Source organism: Dendronephthya gigantea, unplaced genomic scaffold (assembly GCF_004324835.1).
Source record: "Dendronephthya gigantea isolate DGI-Jeju-01 unplaced genomic scaffold, DenGig_1.0 000031F, whole genome shotgun sequence".
Lineage (NCBI taxonomy): Eukaryota > Metazoa > Cnidaria > Anthozoa > Malacalcyonacea > Nephtheidae > Dendronephthya > Dendronephthya gigantea.
The window spans coordinates 1,745,512-1,764,619 of NW_021163041.1; the positions used below are offsets into that span (position 1 = coordinate 1,745,512).

Sequence of the window (19,108 nt, forward strand, 5' to 3'; positions counted from 1 at the left end):
AACGTTTTTGTTTCTTGTTTCTTTTGACGCAGAGCTCCGACGACCTAAAGCTGGACTTTACTCGCAGTAAAAACTGCGCTCTGGTGCTGGCTCGTGATAACTCGCCTTGTAGAGAAAGCACTACCAGTATTTTCTCTGCGCTTATTGATGACATGAGAAATCAGGTAATATACGCCAAATCGTATTTGAATGTTTGGACACAAGAAAAGAAATTAACACAGGAAAAAAATTGACAGGAAAAAAATTTCGACACAAGAAAAAAATTTGGAACAAAAAAGATTTTGACACAAGAAAAAAAAATTTGACAGAAGAAAAAAATTTTTCACGCAAAAAAAAATTTTGACACAAGAAAATAGAATTGATTGGAAAAACAATTTGGTCACAAGTAAAAAATTTGACAGGAAAAAACATTGACACGGGCAGAGTTGCAGGTACCACGCGTGAGGAAGTTTTGCTTTGAATGAGATTTGTGAGGAAGGTTCAAACTTGAACACTCTCATTGATCACATGTGATTATCTACTTGCCACGATTGTTGATTTATATTCCCTGCCCACTGATGTCCCTGCCCCTGGAGTGACACTGTAATGCAAACTAAGACCGCGGAGGAATGTTGCATTATACCCTTTCGTATTTACATTGATACATTCGTTTATGCATTTCACTTTGAGATGATTTGCTTTTTAATAGAAGGAACGTCTCACGGATCGGGGTGTCATGACTGCTGCGGGAGGTGGAAGTCCTTCAATTCTTAATAAAGTCATCTCGAATTTTAGTGATCACTAAGAGAGGAGAAAGAGTACTTAAATTTGACCTTACATCAACTTAGATGACAAATCATAACCAAACATTCGCAATTCGCTTTTTACCAACGCCCGTATTGGGCGTGAGAGAGATTAAGGTAACCAGGTCAAAATTTGCTCGGCGTACCTGATTTAGTAGACGTACACACAAGATTGCAACAAAAATGAGAGATATTAATAGTAGAGCGCTGCATATTTTCACAGTATTTACCTGCCGCCGGATAAACGCCATTTCCTCAAATACAAATAGAGCCAATATCCAACTGCCACGCTCTGGGAACAAACAGGTAGTTTTATCTCGCTTTCCTAACAGCTTCTGTGGGGGGGAGGGAGATAACAATTCTGTTCTATTGATTTTACTGCAATACCCGACAAGCATTGCAATCGTAATTGAGCAGTTTCATTTTGTAGTCTCAGTCGGTAGAATGAGACTGCGGTGTTTTGTAAAATAAGCTTGAAATATCAACAAATTAGTTGGGGAAATTTTCTTACCTAGGAATTAGAATTGTGAAGAGTATAAAATAACCGTATTAGCGCTAGAAATTACTGCAGGACAGTGTTTCAAACATGGGTTGCACACTCAGCGCGGAGGACAAAGCTGCCGTCGAACGGAGTAAAATGATCGATAAAAACCTTCGTGCCGACGGCGAGAGGGCCGCAAGAGAAGTGAAGTTATTACTTTTAGGTAAGTTTAATCAAACTCGATGCTTTATACAGGTTGAAATTGTTTTTTCGTGATATATCAAAACAATATTCACTTAAACGTAGGTTCAGTGATCTTCTGATGTGCAACACCCAGTCTATTAATCTTCCACTGTTGTTGTCAAATTCAAAGTAATCCGGCAATGATCTGGTTACAAAATTATTGTGGCGTAAAGTGTGTTTTGCTGACAAACATATATTTTGAAATATGGAAAAGTGGAGTTTGTTTGGCTCAAACACTTCACGCTACGACCAACTCATGATTTCAACATTGATCTAAAGTCGGAAATATTGCGTTTATATATACCGAAAATTTTGTTGCAAATTTTGCTCTTATTTCACAATATATAGCCCAATAATGTCGCTAATGTCATGAACAAACCGCGTAGATAGAGGATTAAAGCGCTGCTGTAGAACTACAGTTGTACAAGACAAAGGAAAGTCTATAATTGCGGTTGTTTTTTGCACTAGGACGTCACACCCCACTCTGAATATCATTCGTCTCGCTTAGCCGTTCTTTTGAATATTTTATACCACTTGAAAGTTATTCCTTAACTGATTTCGCTCGTGGTATGTTGAAGAAGTATTTTATCTAACTAAGCGAGCATTTCAAACATCTGTCATTTCAAACGACTCAAATTGCTCATGTTGCATCACTGTTTGTCATTTTGGTTGCAGGCAAAAATTTCACTTTTAGCGCGGAAAGGAAAATAGTTCATTTCACCTCGAATTCGTTACAGTAAGTAGGTGATGCTTGGGGCAAATGAGTTGTTTTCTTCGGGATAAAAATCCCGTCGTTTCGCGTTGAAGGTACTTTATTGTTAAAGGCGGCTGTGCAGATGTCCTTGGCTTGTAAACTTTATTTTAACACAATATTATTCCCCCTTGGTAACAATAATTCATCATTTTGGCGTTCGATTTACATAGCTGCCAAATGAATACTAAAAATCCAAATTTTCTGAATTCAATGGTTTAGATATTTTATGAAATTCTCTAATGAAAACTCGATGTTTCCTTTTGTAAACGTTGTCATGGCCGTTTCGGGAAGGAATATTTATCTAGGCTTAATAAAAATCTTACTTTGAATATGTTAATTCCCATGTTAGGAAACAAAAAAATGCGAAAGTGTGGTTTTTTTGGCCCCGTAGTACATTTAAATTTGTGGTTTTCTGTTCAGTGTGTTCACTAAAGTTTGCTGATCATGACTTTAGAAAATCTATATTTAGTACAGTCCATTGTCTATTTCATCTTATTTGGTCTGATAATAAATTATTGATCTACTGAGACTTCAACATAATAAAGCATGACATTTTTGCATGGCACTGTGTGTTTTCATTTTAACAGAGGATTCTCTTCACCAGTAAATAAATTTTCATTGACTGCTGAATTGAAGTTTCATTTCATAAGATTATTTCATCTTGGTATGACTTTTTTCTGAAAATCAAGTTAAATGTAAATGATGTGAAAAGTACAAACATAGTTATTTAAGATGGCTATTAGTTAAAAAAAATATGAAAATATATTCAATAACTTCCTATAAGTTCTCATTTGCTATTATGGCTTCGTATACAGTATTTTTAGAAATTAAAGCTACTGTAGGTCAAAAACTATGTCAAATTTGTACATTATTTTGGAAAACAGCGAAATGATGCTATTATACACAATGCTATCTTTTATATCTTTTGTAGATTTTATTAAATATTCTTAGGTTACAGTATATATATAACTATAGAAAACTGAGTTAATTATTTTTGTGTGGTCTCATTGGTTCTTTGTTTAATAATTGTAAACAGCAAGGAACCATATGTTGTTCTCTAAAAATTCAAATAATCATTTTAGTTGATTAGATTTAGCATAAAATTATATGCAATAGATATAGACTGGTCATTTTTCATATCAGAATTGTGTGCCTGGAAGAACATTTCTTTAAAAATACAGATATTGTAGATGATAATATTGCGAATGATAGGTCTGATTGAGATCGATGCTGTTATTGCTGAAGAGGCTACACTAAGCACACTAGGTGGTTTGCCAAATTTGCAATAAATATGTTATTGGTTTATCTTAACATTTTGATTAAAATGGAGAAAAAACCTTTAAAAGTAGTGTCTTAGTTTGCTGTTGCTTACATGGTAACATTGTAAATGATCCACCATACTTGGATCCCTAATATCCTAAAAATCCATAAAAAACAAGCTTGACTCAATAATGGATATGTTACAAAATAACCAAGGAGTAGTGTGGGGAGCATCTTTGATTACTCGTCATCAAATGTGCTTCAACCACAGCCCAAAATATTATCATCTATTAAATAAACTTATCTGCATTTAATACTTGGTTATATGACAATTGTGGTGAACAGATACAGTTCATATCAATAACTATATTAAATTAATTTGTATACACTGTAATCACCATGGTTTCAATTTATAAGCTCAGAGAGATCAATTACACTAGAGATCAATTATGCTAAAGAATTTTTGTATCTTCACTTACAAATGGAAATTTGCTGAGTTGAATTCCCTGGTCTATTGAAGTTATTAAAATAAATACATATGTGTGCCGATGTCAAAGTTGTTATGGGAAACAAATACAGTCTTATTGCCAGTGAATAATTTATCTATGACTTCAACCAACATCTTTCTCTAAAGATAATGTTAGCTATGAATTATTATGTCCATTTGAGGAGCATATGAAGTTTTTCATTTTCCAAAACAAGCACTATATTAATGTGGTGTAATCAGTCACCTGAAAACATAAGAGCATCTTCAATGCTTCAACTAAAGTCCCTTTTTCTAGAATCTAGTCAGAATTTTACTGGGAAACCAGCATAAAAAATGGCTATGATTTTTCAATGATTTAAAGGCCTGCACATTCTGTTCTACTATCTCTAAGAAAAAATGGTTATTTTCTAGACTAATAAAGTTCAATTGATAGTATGCATTTAAATTTTTAATAGGTGCTGGTGAATCCGGTAAAAGTACAATTGTGAAACAAATGAAGTGAGTAGTGTATATTTGTAGTCCATTCAAAGTATTGATATGATTTTTGCTGGAATTGGCTGGACTATATCATTATTCAAATGATTTGTCTTATTATCAACTTTCTCTTTTTAATTAAATAAGTAATTATATAATTGAAATATTGCAAAACAAATACATATTTCAAAAGACAAGGCTGCATTATGCACAAAATGAATAGCTACAGTATCTGTATTAAAAAATGGTTGATACATCTGGCCAGTACTTCAGCTTGAACAGACTGTATGTAGTCTTATTACATCTTTTACACAATCGTATTACACAAGGTCTTTAAAAATCCTCTAGGATGTGTATATTCAAATGCACCCTTTTTATTTCAAAATAAAATACAAAGGCCTGTTTACAAAACAAATTACACAACATTTGTAGGAATGTGTACTCTCAGGAAATCTCCACTCTATTTACCAACATAATAGACTGTTTCAGCTTGCATGCAAATTAACCCATTGTGACCATTAACATTGATTAACATGTTGTGACCATAGCCAATAAAATGTAACCAATTCAGATCATGTTATTTGGAATGGGTTAATTTGCATACAAGCTGAAAAAGTCTATTCCAGTTTTATTATACTAACTAGAACTAGTATTCCTATACATGTAACATTCAAATATGTTGAATAAAAGTATGTTGCATTACTATATTGTGTCATATACAACACGGGCAGTCACACAAATACTAGATAACAAATTCCCAATCTCTTCTTAGAGAGGGAGGGTAGGATATATTCTGAGTAATACAGTGCATTGACAACTATACTCTTTTCTGTAGAATTATTCATGAAAGTGGTTATTCACCAGAAGAATGCTTACAGTATAAACAAGTTGTATATAGCAACACCATACAATCAATGATTGCCATTATTAGGGCAATGGGAACGTTGAAGATTGATTTTGCTCAGACAGACCGAGCTGTAAGTTTATCACCTAAGCTTCATTGATGTAGATATTGGGCTGATAATATGGTAACCTGAGTGCTCAACAAGAATTGCTAAGGTAAATTGTTATTATGATGCATGTTCAAGTTTATTAATGGTGTTGTTTTTTTATATAGGACGATGCTAGAAATCTATTTGCTCTATCAGGTGGTATGGATGATGTTGATTTTAATGATCAAATAGTATCATTAATGAAGCGGCTATGGAGTGATTCTGGTGTACAAGCTTGCTTTGGAAGAGCAAGGGAATACCAGCTGAATGATTCTGCACAATAGTATGTCTTTACTATTAGATTGGTTCTTATAGCAGGCATTTTCAAAAATTCAAGAGGTTAAGATATCCTGGTTTAAGGGTGCAAAAGTATTCCATTTTGTTACTTGTAAGTCATATCATCTCAACATGTTAATCCAACATTGTTCCTGGAGCGTTTCCTTTTTTACAAGAATTTCTGCTCCATTTTTTACAGTAGAGCCATGGCCTTGACAGGTTATAAAGTGGGTACCTTAACCTCTATTTACTGATAAATCTACTTCTCAATATTTGCTGCATGGGAACTGAACAACATTGTGTAGGACAGGTGAATCTGTGCACAGACCAAACACACTGAACATGGCAAACTTGTTTAATTAAAACAATCATGCTGACTATTTCTGCAATATTTCGTTATGCCTAATCATTTCAGTTACCTCAATGCTCTCGACCGGTTGGGCTCAAAAGATTATTTACCAACAGAACAAGATGTGCTAAGAACAAGAGTTAAAACAACTGGCATTGTGGAGACACATTTTACTTTCAAAGATTTGCACTTCAAGTAAGTGTGTTTTTCATTTTAATGACATAAACCGAATATAATTAACACAACTACCTTTAGACTAGTTGACTTAATGAGATACCTTTGAGCGTTCTGATAAATGCAGGTGCACTGCAAATTTATCAATCACCTTATCATTTATTTTTGTACTTGTCGTTTTGCACAAAACCTCCACTTGGCTTCAGTTATCAACGCCAACGATCTTGCTTGCTGTAAACAGCCGATTCCAATGTTTCGAATTCTATACAGTATTAATGGTTTCGTCAAAAAGTTATGTAATATTGTTATGTAAGTAAGTCGAATGTTCAGCTGTGGGGGACGTTCCGATAAGATACGATTAGTTTTCGGTAGATTCCAGATGCTCTAGTTTGATTGAATATTCAAGAAAAAATGAAATGGTTATAACTTATTAATCACTGTTGAAAATTGTAAAATTAGGAAAAAACTATAGAATGCGAAATGAACACGAGTCCCTGATCCACACTTTTCTGAGTTGTTTTATAAGTCAGGTATTTCTATTCTGATTGATCATTGATGTATAGAATGTTTTCTCCGTCGTGTCGGGAAATACAACAAAATATCATTTGTATATTAAAGGCCAGTTTCCACTTCAACCGGTACGATCGTAACAGCCCCTAAACCTGCATGTTTTCATATCACGACGACGTCGGTGCGTTCAATTGTCGGTTATGGCTTCTCAGAAAATTTTTTTAAGGTAAAATAGTCCTGAATGTCTTTCTGAAATCATACTCTCCATGTATGATTGCAGACACTGATGAGTCGATGGCAGTCGGCGTGATATGGAAACAAAGCGAATGGCAATGGCTATTATTAGTATTAGATATGTTCTTTTAACGACCTATCTCCGCTATTGAATAATTTATATATATGCAGAATTATTTCTTTGTTGCCTTAGCCTTAGGGAACTTCCTTTCATATCATTTGTCGCCGACAGTCGGCGATGTATTGTCGGTGGCTATAGTGACGAAGAATATGTATTCAGAATAACAGAGTTCTTCATTCGTGATTGATAGCCGACAATTAATCGTCTTTTTCTGGCGTAGTCATTTGAAACCGAAATAAAGTATCTTTCGAGTATCTTTCAAGAAATATCTTTCAGTTGAACGGAAAATAGGATTTTTATTTGACAACTGGTCCCAGTTCTTACCCGCCTTTTTATATCACCTGGGGTCGGTTGTTCAAAGCTAGGTTAGCGCTAACCCTGGGTTACATTTTACTCCGCTGTTTTGGTTTATATGCTTCTGCACCGCTGTTTGTTTCAAGACATTACAAAATAAGACTTCCATTGATCCACAAAATTATGAAAAAACATGTTCAACTTGAACAACCGCCCTCTGGAGTATAGCACAATAAACATGCCAAATATAGGCGAACTAGCTGTACTATTGTTTATTAAAAAATTTTTAGAATGTTTGATGTTGGTGGACAAAGGTCAGAAAGGAAGAAGTGGATTCATTGTTTTGAAGGCGTGACTGCCATAATTTTCTGTGTAGCACTGAGTGCTTACGATCTAATGTTGGCTGAGGACGATGAAATGGTGAGTATTTTAGCCAGCTATGTATGATTACCGCATAGACTACCTGAAAATGTCTATAGCAAGAGATTTCGAGCGCAGGTCCGTTAATTTGAAAGTTTCAGTGCATGGTCATACTACAAGATGAAGGAGCTTTTTCTAACAAAATAGACCTTGATGAAATCCGGACAACAACAACAACAACAACAACAAAAACCTGGATAACTTTTTTTAAATGTGATTTGCAGTTGCAGAAAGTTGCTCCGAGTCATTAAAAAGGAAGCGATTTTTTCAAATACAGTAGTGATGTTTATACTGGCACGATAAATAAAAACATATCTCGGAAGTCTTTACCCCTAAAATCTTTTGTTGTATTCCAATACTTGTGCCTGTCTGAATTAAGAAGTCGATTGATTGATTCGCGGAAGTATTTCGCTTTAATTATTGTTTGATTGCTATCATTGATATGAGAGAGTCCAATATAGTGTTGCTCTAATGGGGATATTTAGAGCCCTTAAAAGTTATTATCCGTCCATTTGGTTTTTAATAATTTATATGTACTTTAGACGTGAGCATTAAAAAGGATTGCAATATACAGTATCTCTCATTAACCAATATGCTCATCATGGCAATTTGCATGTTAGATAATTTCATATCTATGGAAGATAATGGAATAAACAATAACAGCATGAAAGGGCGTATTGAAATAAATAAATCGCAAGAGCTTCACGGCAAAATGTCTTAAAATGCGGAAAATATGGCCTAGCTAAGTCGGAAATTTATAATTATATACTTTTTAGTGCGCACTGAAAGGTTTGCCATTTTCAGCCCAAAAGTGCATGGTAACCTCCGCGCACACTAAAAAAGCTAGCGTACAAATTTCCGAATTTATCCTATATTTTCCGCATTTTACAACATTTCGCCCTCTGCAATTTTACTAAGCAGTTAAAATTCTTTCTCTTGGAAGATAATTTTTTTCGCCAAGACAAAGAGTCTGCAAATTGTCCATCATCAAATAGAAGAGCAAGCAACATTGTAGTTAAATTACATGGTATACCCTGCGAGCACGCAGATGCTTGCCATGGAGCCTGCTGGGGTTTTTTTGACAAATGCAAAGGCATCAATATACACTCAGACACCCTATTTGAATTTTGAAATTATGTAAACGTGATGTATAGTATACCGTTGAGAAGCCAGGCGCGGTCGCGAAAAAAGTGTTCACTAGGTCTACCGGCAGTATTTGAATCTACGCCACTGCAATATCGGTTTAATCGATTTTTGCAAAACCGTAGGTTCAATTCCTGCCGGAGGACATATATTATTCACCAACTGTTCCTAATGTGTCCAAAATTAAGATTATTACCTTTTATAAAGAAAGAGAAAAGTTCCATAAAATCATAATTAATTTACAGTTCCGGGCGTTGAATTTCACTTCAACGATATTTATATATATTTTATAGAACCGTATGATGGAAAGTATGAAACTTTTCGATTCAATTTGTAACAACAAATGGTTCACGGAAACTTCGATTATACTTTTCCTGAACAAGAAAGATCTGTTTGCCGAGAAGATCACAAAGTCGCCTTTGTCAATCTGCTTCCAAGAATATACTGGTATGGTTCAGTTATTTTGACGAATGAATGTTACCCTTTGGGTCTAGGGTCGTAAAAGCTTTTGTTGTAATTCCAGTACTTGGAAACAGTGAATTCTATGAAGACTGGGACGTACCTCGTATAGGGTCACCTGCATGGCCGCGGCGACAGCCGAATTGGACGCTACTGCATGTCAGTCCCTTTATTGTTTTTTTGCTGGGGCGATCGTTGTCCGTGTTGACAAAAACAATAGAAAGAATGGTGCTCAATCGGCTTCAAAGAAGGCGACTGAGTTACCGTTCCAGTTCACACAGAGTTCACTGCATGATTATATGTATGCATGAAGCTGTTTGAATAAGCTTCAAATAGCTAATTCTGAAAGCGATTCTTGGTCAGATTTTCGGTGGCTCAGTTACTCAATACAATTCCCCTTCGCAATTTGGCTCAAAAGTTATCCGGCCATCTTAGATATTCATTTTTAATCATAATCTGCAAGCAATGACTAAAGGCGGTTGGTTTCCTCCGTGGAACAGATGTTTTCTTTGTGAAATCTCAGAACAAAGAATAATCCGGCAGAACAAAGAACAATTCGTCGGACAGCATATTCCGGCTGTGCACAACATCATTGGTGAAAACTATAGCTATAATAGGCCATCTGAATCTGGTCACATAATATTTTTCGCAAATGTTAAAAGAAAAACTCCAAAATGTGGCCGTAAATTTAAAATTTACCGCGTTTTTTACATACATGCATGCATGGTCACTCGGCCGTTGTAACGTCGGGTGTGGATCATATGCTATCGTTTGTGTAATTTTAATTCATCCACATTGTTACATGCATAATTTTGCCACGTTTGATATGCGCTGTAGTTTTTTTTTATTGACTGTTCTTGCATGATAGCGCGTTGATAGCGAGTTTTATGAGTCAATATACTTTTCTTAAAACTTTTTCAGGCTCAAATACGTACGAAGAAGCTGCGGCGTATATTCAACTACAGTTTGAAAACCTGAATAAACGAAAGGATACGAAAGAGATTTACACTCATTTCACTTGTGCAACAGATACTAACAATATTCAGTTCGTTTTCGACGCAGTTACAGATGTTATCATTAAGAACAACCTCAAGGACTGTGGGCTCTTTTAATCCTAAACTAGAGTTTTAATAGACAGGTGAGAAATGTCTCCACCGGTATTCTTGGGAGTCACTATTGTATACTTGTATATCACGCGTACACCTTGATCAGGTCTTAAGTTCACTTTTGGGGCCCGTCTTAACTACATTTTGCGTAGTTAAACCGTAGTCAACTCAGAAATTTAGGTCTCTGATTGGCCAACTCTGTCACTAACTATAGTTAAAATTTAACTATACCTCTTTATACAACCGGCCCCAGGTCATATTTTATTTAACATGTTTTATTTTAATAGTCTAGAAAGGCTGCAGATGAAGTATCTCTCACTTCATCAGTCTGCATGCCTCTTAAATTGCTGAAGTTGACAATGAATCCCCGTTTACACTACACTCAATTTATTAAGCCTGTAGCTAAAATTGGTACCCGTACCCAATTTTATTAGTTTTCAGGCCACGAATACAAAACAGTTTTTTTCTTCCTAGAGCTGATGTACAACACAAGAACAGAATAGATGTTATTTTATGCAATGGTCTATCAGTGATCAGAAGAACTTTATTGGAACTGAGTTTGTCTGGACGACACAACATTTGAGTGAATGTTGTTTTATCTCAGGCATCGTATATGATTCATCACATTATCGCATACATGAAAACAATAGTATATATATATATATATATATATATATAAACTGTACAAGTTATATATGGTAGATCCGAAGTATTAGATGTTTTGATTAATGCGAGATAACTATTGCTCATAAGATTTATATATATAAATCAACTTTATTATTAGATCAATATGGTATTATACTTTTTCAGCGTATACTTAAGTCATGAAGTGCTTGGGGCGCCGGATAAGGCTAAGAGCTGTGGGGTGAACCTCGAAGAGCCCCAAATTGTATCGAAAAAGTGAAGGATCCAAACTTAGATGATTTTCACATGACGTCGGCTGTGTTGGTGTATAACTTCAAAGGGTTGTTATCGACTAAGTCAAATTTATAATTTTACACGTTTTGTGAAAGACTAAATGTAAAGTTCTGACCATCAAATCATGGATTTTCTTTTCAAGTTTTGCATCAATATGGCAACACATGCATGATGTAATTAGATTACTAACCGTGCCATTCCCACGAATGACATGGTTCGTGATAATCTAAAACACTACAACATAGTGGATCTATGCACCAGCATGTTTGATGTATATACTGAAATCGTCAGTTGTAGGGTATCTATGTTGGCTCTGTTGACTGAAGACTGTTTGGTCTTCGTGACATCCGGCGTTCCCTAGCCGTTAATCATAAAATAGTACGTATTGTGAACACTTGGCTAGTCATTGGTTGGACCAGTGAACTACAGTATATTTAAACTAGACTTTTTGTGTTGTGGTATTTTGATAAGAACAATGGGAGACTTGTTGGTTGGTTCGTCTTAGAAATTCGAATGATTTCTTTTATTTAATAACTCGTACATGATACAATTGGATGTAAAAAGTAAATAGAATCAAATAAACTTCCTGTGAAAAAGTGCAATGTTATTAACTCATAGCTGCGAACCTTCCCGGTAACTCTACTCATCTACTGATCTGCCTGAGAATGAAAAATCAGCCTTATCAGCTTTTGGGTATTGCTCTACAGTGCATTTGTCCCAAAAAAGTACTCTTAACAAAAGAATGATTTCAATAGAGCGTACTTATTTTGGAACATCCTGTATGATTTGCAACTTAGGGTCAATGAATACATTCTATTAAGGCGTGGGATAACCCATCTCGTACTAAATACGAGATTCTAATTGCTCAATTATTTTATAATTTTAACTTCAGCTAGTCTCTTCCCTTTTGTGAAGGGATGTGTGGCGGTTTACGCCTGTACTGTATGTAGGCAGAAAAGAAATTTCGGGCCTCGGAGGTTATTTTCTTATACCACAGGTTGTTAGAAATTTGATTTTAGGAGCTGTTTTACATTATCCCAATGTATAAATCTCTGAATATGCAAACAATTAAACTTCGTGGTGCTTTGCATGTTTGTTTCCACGAGTTACAAGTCCTGTTTCGCTGGCAAATTACCTTCCCCCTCTGACATCAGTGGCTGTAATAAATGTCAGCTGATGCACTAAGGGCTGAGATGTCGCGGGACATACATGGCAGAATTTAACCCTACACTGAAAACTGGTTTTAAGTTGTAGAAATGGGAACAGCCTAGCTTGGAAGTTGCAATACTGCACATTTCAGAGCAGGTCATTGAAATTTAGATTCAATCAAATTTCTGAGATTGAAGCTTTAAAAATGAAAACCATTTACTAGTATATACTGATTAGTTTGGCACCAAGCAATTATATGTCTTTGATACCACCTTATTCGGTGTAAAGATTTTAAGCATTTAATTTCAGTAGAAAAGGAAATAAAGCACTGTGGAGACTATATTGATGTTCAAAGGACCACTGAAATTAGCGAAATATGTAAATTTCCATTGTTTTTAAACCAATAAAATTACTTGTGCCACGTGATCTCTGGCGTGCTCGTTTACTTCCAAAGCCAAAGGCAAAGCCTTCTTACATTTTTGTAAAACCATTTCGTTTCTTTATTGAAAATATCTTAACAATATATTTTGCAATAGTCATTGTTAGTTTAGAAAACTTTTCAGAACTATCCTATTGAATTAGAATCTTAATTCACTGGTCAATGGCGGACAGTAAACATATTGAAGAATCGACGGAGACCAGTGATGCTCCATTAGACAAGGCGGCCAGTACAACTGCTACTGCGAAAGTTGAAGCAGCCTCGTCGACTACAGTGGGTACTTTAAGCACGAGTAATCTTGGTAAGTCTTTCATAGAACTACCGATAAAATACTTCGTGCACGTTTGTGATCACAGCTTCGCACAATCTTCCGGTTGCTCCCAGTCTTCGAAAACGACAAACATTTTTACATGTCTTTCCCCCAGTCCTTTGTAAAAGAATTTTCTTAACATTGCTCCCAGTCCCTCCTTTTTTTGAAAGCAGAAAGTAGCCCCCAGGTATGCTTCGTCTTCCACTAGTTTGGTTTCTTTAGAATTTATTTTACGAGACATGAAATAGTTTATTCCTTTGACTGTTATTCGATTCTCATGATGCCGTAATTTGTCGAGCAATATGGCGTTGCGTTCATGTTGGAGAAGAAGCAATTTTGATGACATGTCTGTCTATTCTGCTGTGTTTAAAATCAAGATCTCTGTTGAAAAAACGACCATATATTGATTACACAAATATCGCAAAATATTGTGGTTATATGCCTGTTAATAAAGGAAGAAGAGAATTTATTTTTAGGAAGACGTTTTCTCAATAGTGATTACATATGCAAACACGAAAGATCACAGCTATCTGTGGTAAACTAGCAAAGTGCCAAAGGAAATAGGGCCAACTGCAACTTGCAATGCATTTTTTGCACAGCAAACATGACATGCTATCCATTAAGCAGCCAAACTGCTAAACTGGTCTAATTTTAATTCTAAAATTAAAATGTTTCATCTTGTATAGTGGAAAGAATTGCTCCTTTGTGGTAATCACAAAATATTACCAGTATATTTCAACATCATGATCTTAAAACATCTGAATAAAACAGCAAATATGCATTGCAAGTTGTAGCAAAATTAGTCTAGTGTAGTGTGAATCTTAACTAGAGGGCTGGAGTTGCTGTTTCCAAGGAGGAATTGCCTGTGTTTTGGATTCATAAAGTCGCAGGGATTGATGTATTGATAAATTTGTTAGTATATAAGATGACATATGACAAGTGGTCAGTGTATTAGTGTCATATTATGTAAGTGGTGAGTGTATTAGTGTCATAATTAGCAGATCCAAGAATTTTCCTTGTTACAAATTGGAAGTTAAATGCCCTTTCCACTTGTATTTCATTATCTTTGTTTACTATGCAAAGTTCACAAACATTGCCAGAAATCAGCAACTTCTTCTTCACATCACCACTTGTAGATGCAAATAATGATGAACATGAAGCAGAGGCTGGTGAAGAGAGGAATGAAGAGGAGAAGAGTGATGATGCAACAACAAGTACAGATGCAGCATTTCCCGAGCCTGTGCAGCAAGATCAACAGCAGGCTTACTTGGAACCTATTCTTGTTGCAATGGAACTTGGGCAGGAAATACTACAAGGAAATACTGGTGATGATGAACAAACAACGGTCAGTGCAGATGATCAAGATGAAGCTGTCCCTGCAATGAGGATAAAATACTCAAACACCATTTTTTTCTATGTCAGGTTGAGGAATGCAAGAGTAGTGAGATAGCCATGGAGGTAGATAATTCTGATGCCATAGCTGTTACTCAACCTGATGGGACTACATCTAATGTAGTCACCATAACACATGAGCAGTTAGCAAATTTGTTTGCAAATTCTGGTGCTGCTGGTGGAGCTGGTAATGTCATAGTCACCTCATTACCTGATGGTACTGGAGCTCAGTCTGGTTTATCAATTGCTACCATCTTGCAAGATGTTGTCTCTGGTATGCAAGCTGGATCAAATGGTAATACAGCAACTATACAAGCTGACACAACTGGTGGTTCATACTATTTGGTCACACAAGGTGGTAGTATTCCAATAGTAATACCACCAAATGGTTCAGGTACTGGTGTGGCTAGTATGAATTTAGTGCAGGCAACATCTGGTGATGCAGAAACTTTTGTAACTGTCAATCAAGAGGCTTTACCAGAAGGAGTTTTGACTGCAGCTGTTCCATCAGATGCTCCAGGTAAATTGTTCATTGATGCATGGTAGTAGTTGGATTTCAATAACATAACCTAGGTGCCTCAAAGGAAAGAAAACCACTGCATGCTGTAATCATCAAGATTGTATTTGTAAAAATCTCATCAAATTTGCAACTTTCACTCTTTGATTGACCATACAGATCCTTGCATGCTTAAATTAATGTAGCGTCATTGTTTTGCCAGATGATCCAGCAGGTGTTGTTGATACATCTGGTATGAGTGATGGCGATGGTCTTGGTGAATCCAGTGATCATGAATTAGCCACAGCTGCAGCTGCTGTAGAAAATGACAAAGGTGTTTTACAAGAGGCTATTACTTCCACACCTGGTAGTATATAGTTAATGAAATTATATATTTATTCATATAGTTATACTGTAATTCCAATATCATTTTTTTAGGAACGGTAGTACAATCAATCTCATGTACGACACCCGCTATATTGATTTCTTATTTTTTTCTCCCTCCAGGTCCGCTATTGAATACGACTGGAAAACGACGTCTCAGCAACGGGCCACGTGTATGCGAACAGTGTAACAAAGCATTCAAGTATCCATCTGATCTAAAGAAGCACTTACAGATCCACACTGGTAAGTCGGTTTAATATATTGTGTAACAGGGTGTCCCAAAAAATAATCCAATTCGGAATCGATTTTTTTTTCAATTTTGTTTACTACGCTAGGGTCTCGATTTTTAATATTTTACCAAATTTTAACAACTTAAGCTTGATTTCTAAGTGATGACTTTGATTTTTCAAAATATTGCATGCAATCGGTTACCAGAAACAAAACCTTTTCATTATTATTAATGCAAAGCAAACGCTTTCTAAATTTTGTGTATTTTGTGTTGGTCAACTTCAACCATAACCTATAAACATAATAAACTAATTACAGAAACTGTATCGTATAACAAACACATTTTTTAGACATCAAAAAGTTCAAATGTGATGAGTGCAACCGTTTCTTCCGTCGTCTTCATCAACTTATCGTTCATCAACGTATTCACACTGGCGAGAAACCTTACGTTTGTAAACAGTAAGTTCAAAAATCCTTGTCCTTGAAATATATTGACCTATTGTAGAATGGGTTAATGGCGTATCGCAGGATGGGTTAAGGTTAGTATTAAAACTAACCCCCGTTACTCAGGATTTCGGTTCTGAAGTCGACCTTGACTTGTATTAGCAAAGTTCGACCAGACTTTGTTTTCTTCATATTCGTTGTGCGTGTAGCGACTTTCATGTAAAAAAATAATGTCGTTCTCTTCCTTGGCCGAACTATAATGACATAGAAAACTGACAAGGGGAGTAACCAGTTAAATTTTAACTAATTCACTTAATTTTCGACTGTATTACAAGAATACAATGTACTTTCGTTTTTGTCGATTGAAATAATTCATGCTGAACGATCAACTACAAACAATCGCTTCATTCGAGCAGTTTTTAGCTAACGAGTTTCATTCCACGTGACTGTTTTTATACCTCAAGAAAACCTCCAGGAAAAATCTCGCAACATTTTCCGCGAGTATCGTCATAGAATTTGGCTTAGAATTCATCGGGTGTTTGCCAATATTGTTTTACCGCAATTTTGATATATAGCAGCTAAAAAGGCATGGAAACGGATTACTTATGTTTCGGTTAGATAGCTAAATGACTCACAAAAATATCACTTATATAGGTGTCATGATTGGGACATTTTTTCAAAGCGAAGGCAGAATTGAGGTCTGATTAATCTGGGGAAGCGAACTAAAGTAACACTTAGCAAATTTATCTTATAGTATATGTTCTTATAATTTTAGCTGTGGTACAGCATTCCGACATGACTCGACATTAACGATGCATGTCCGAACGCGTCACGAACATAAACGACCGTTCAAATGTGAGTACTGCGATCATACGTTCGGCCGACTTTCGCATTTACGAAAACACATGAAGAAAGTTTGTGGGCCCAACAAACCAGAGAAGCAAGCTACCATGGTGATCCAGTGCAAGTACTGTGAAGAAATATTCCCAAGTAAGATTGAGCTTCGTAAGCATCTGTTGACATGCGAGAAGAAAGAATGTAAACCCAAAGAGCCAAGTCAAGTTGCTTTGCACGTGTGTAACATCTGCAACAAAGACTTTGCTAGTCCTTACAATGTTCGACGACATCAATTGACGCATAGTGATGACAGACCTTACGAATGTCAGTATTGTAGCAAGTCCTTTAAGGAGAAATCTTCTTTAACAAAGCACGTCAAACGTGTTCATTTGGAAAAAGAGAAAGATGAACCATGTGAGCTTATGGTTAGTATTACAGCCCATGATCAGCAGTTTGAGGTCGTTTCTGTTCCTGCAAACGATGAAAGTATCCTCGCAGGTGCTGGTGCGGTGTCTTCAAGCAATGAAAACGACGGTGAGACGGAGACAGTAGATTCCTCAACCTTAGTTCATGTTGCTGCTAGTGTGATGGTTGAACAACTACTACATAGTGAAGAACAAGCACAAGAAAACTCCGTCACCAACTCTGACACATCCTCCCAACAAGCCATCTTCATGACGTGCAAGTCCGAAGTGAACGAAACAGATTCTTATGCTGGTCAACTGGTGTCGGATGAAACTGTGAGTTGTTTAACTGAGTCTGATATCAACACAAGCGAAGATTTACTCCAACAAGATACTGAGCAAGCAGATGAGGATGAAGGGGCCATACTGGAGGAAAACAACGAGGTGCAAGTGAGTAGTGCGGAGTACGATGAGGCTCATCCAACCAAGAACAATATTTTAGAAGCTAATCCTGTTGATGAGCATGCGCAGTCCATGGAATTAGGTGAGACCGAAAATGGCCAGGTTGTAGCAGCAGCCAGTGATAGTCAAAAAGAAGAACAAACTACTGACTAACTAAAATAATAAGAGTTCGTTGTATTTTTTGAAAAGCTTGTTTTAAACAAGTGCTTGACGGCTCAACCATATGGAGTAAAGAACATGCGAGAAGTAAACATTTAGTCATGGCATCGAGTAGTGAAAAGAATATACCCATCCTGATAATTTTAGACCTTGATTTGTCTTCTAAGAATGGCTGTGTACATCATCTTTTCCACTGTTTTACCAGACTTACGCTCGCTCTAACGGAGACACGGAGTTATAAATCAGTTGCACTTTAGTGACTTTATACAGTATTTATATTACATGGTAGTGTTTCGTAAGTTTTCATCGTAAGTTCTGTGACCATATTCGTGACATAACTATAAACTATAGTTGACTAGACTCTTATATTTTTTATACCTTGTATGGATTAAAACAGTGTACTTGATTTATCAAAACAATTCATTTGTTAATGGTATGTTATTAATGTTTATGTATATTAATCTTTGGATTTTGCTGCATTTCTGATTTATGGCATGCCAAGCCTCGGCGCTTTAAACAGCTGTGTTGTCCCTGTCCCGCCACTCGTTGGAGCCTGTGGACGAGACTAATGCAAGGGCCATGCTGACTACTTTACTGATATTACACTTCCGCAAAGTCATTCAGATTTCCTCGTGCGAAATTTGGTAAAAAAAAGTGGATTACGCATTTATGGTCAAGAGTGGTCAAGAGGGTGTGTGCGTAGGTTTGCGAAATCCCGACCTCTGGTTGCTTCGCATTCCACGGGGTGAATATTTAAAATATATGAAATAAATTAACGAAACAAACAACTTTATTACCCTAAACCTGAAATCCAATGTTCACAAACAACGGTAATTGCATTGTTTTTCTATATCTTTCGCCTCGCATATCGAAAAAACAGGAAACACAATTCACTATGTGTAGTTTGATTTATATTATTGTCGTAAT

General features: G+C 36.1%; 2 protein-coding genes across 6 annotated transcripts; both read left to right on the forward strand.

The window, feature by feature from the left end:
• The first annotated feature begins 1,200 nt into the window (after positions 1-1,200).
• Positions 1,201-12,440, forward strand: LOC114524442 (guanine nucleotide-binding protein G(i) subunit alpha). Its single transcript, XM_028545516.1, has 9 exons — positions 1,201-1,486; positions 4,463-4,505; positions 5,317-5,458; positions 5,599-5,756; positions 6,165-6,293; positions 7,722-7,851; positions 9,288-9,441; positions 10,375-10,591; positions 11,034-12,440. Exons 1-8 carry the CDS (start codon positions 1,369-1,371, stop codon positions 10,563-10,565), a joined length of 1,065 nt encoding a protein of 354 aa, XP_028401317.1. The 5' UTR covers positions 1,201-1,368; the 3' UTR covers positions 10,566-10,591; positions 11,034-12,440.
• Positions 12,441-13,071: 631 nt separating this feature from the next.
• On the forward strand, positions 13,072-18,589 carry LOC114524592 (zinc finger protein PLAG1-like). Of its 5 annotated transcripts, none has more exons than XM_028545720.1 (7): positions 13,072-13,366; positions 14,512-14,720; positions 14,798-15,287; positions 15,487-15,630; positions 15,771-15,890; positions 16,226-16,334; positions 17,095-18,589. In XM_028545720.1, the coding sequence occupies exons 1-7, from the start codon at positions 13,228-13,230 to the stop codon at positions 18,173-18,175; spliced, it is 2,292 nt and encodes a 763-aa protein (XP_028401521.1). In that variant the 5' UTR covers positions 13,072-13,227; the 3' UTR covers positions 18,176-18,589. The 5 variants fall into 5 exon arrangements, with proteins under 5 accessions (XP_028401521.1, XP_028401522.1, XP_028401525.1 ...); XM_028545721.1 differs by having other exon boundaries at positions 15,487-15,597; XM_028545724.1 differs by lacking the exon at positions 13,072-13,366 and adding an exon at positions 13,512-13,562.
• The last annotated feature ends 519 nt before the right edge of the window (positions 18,590-19,108 follow it).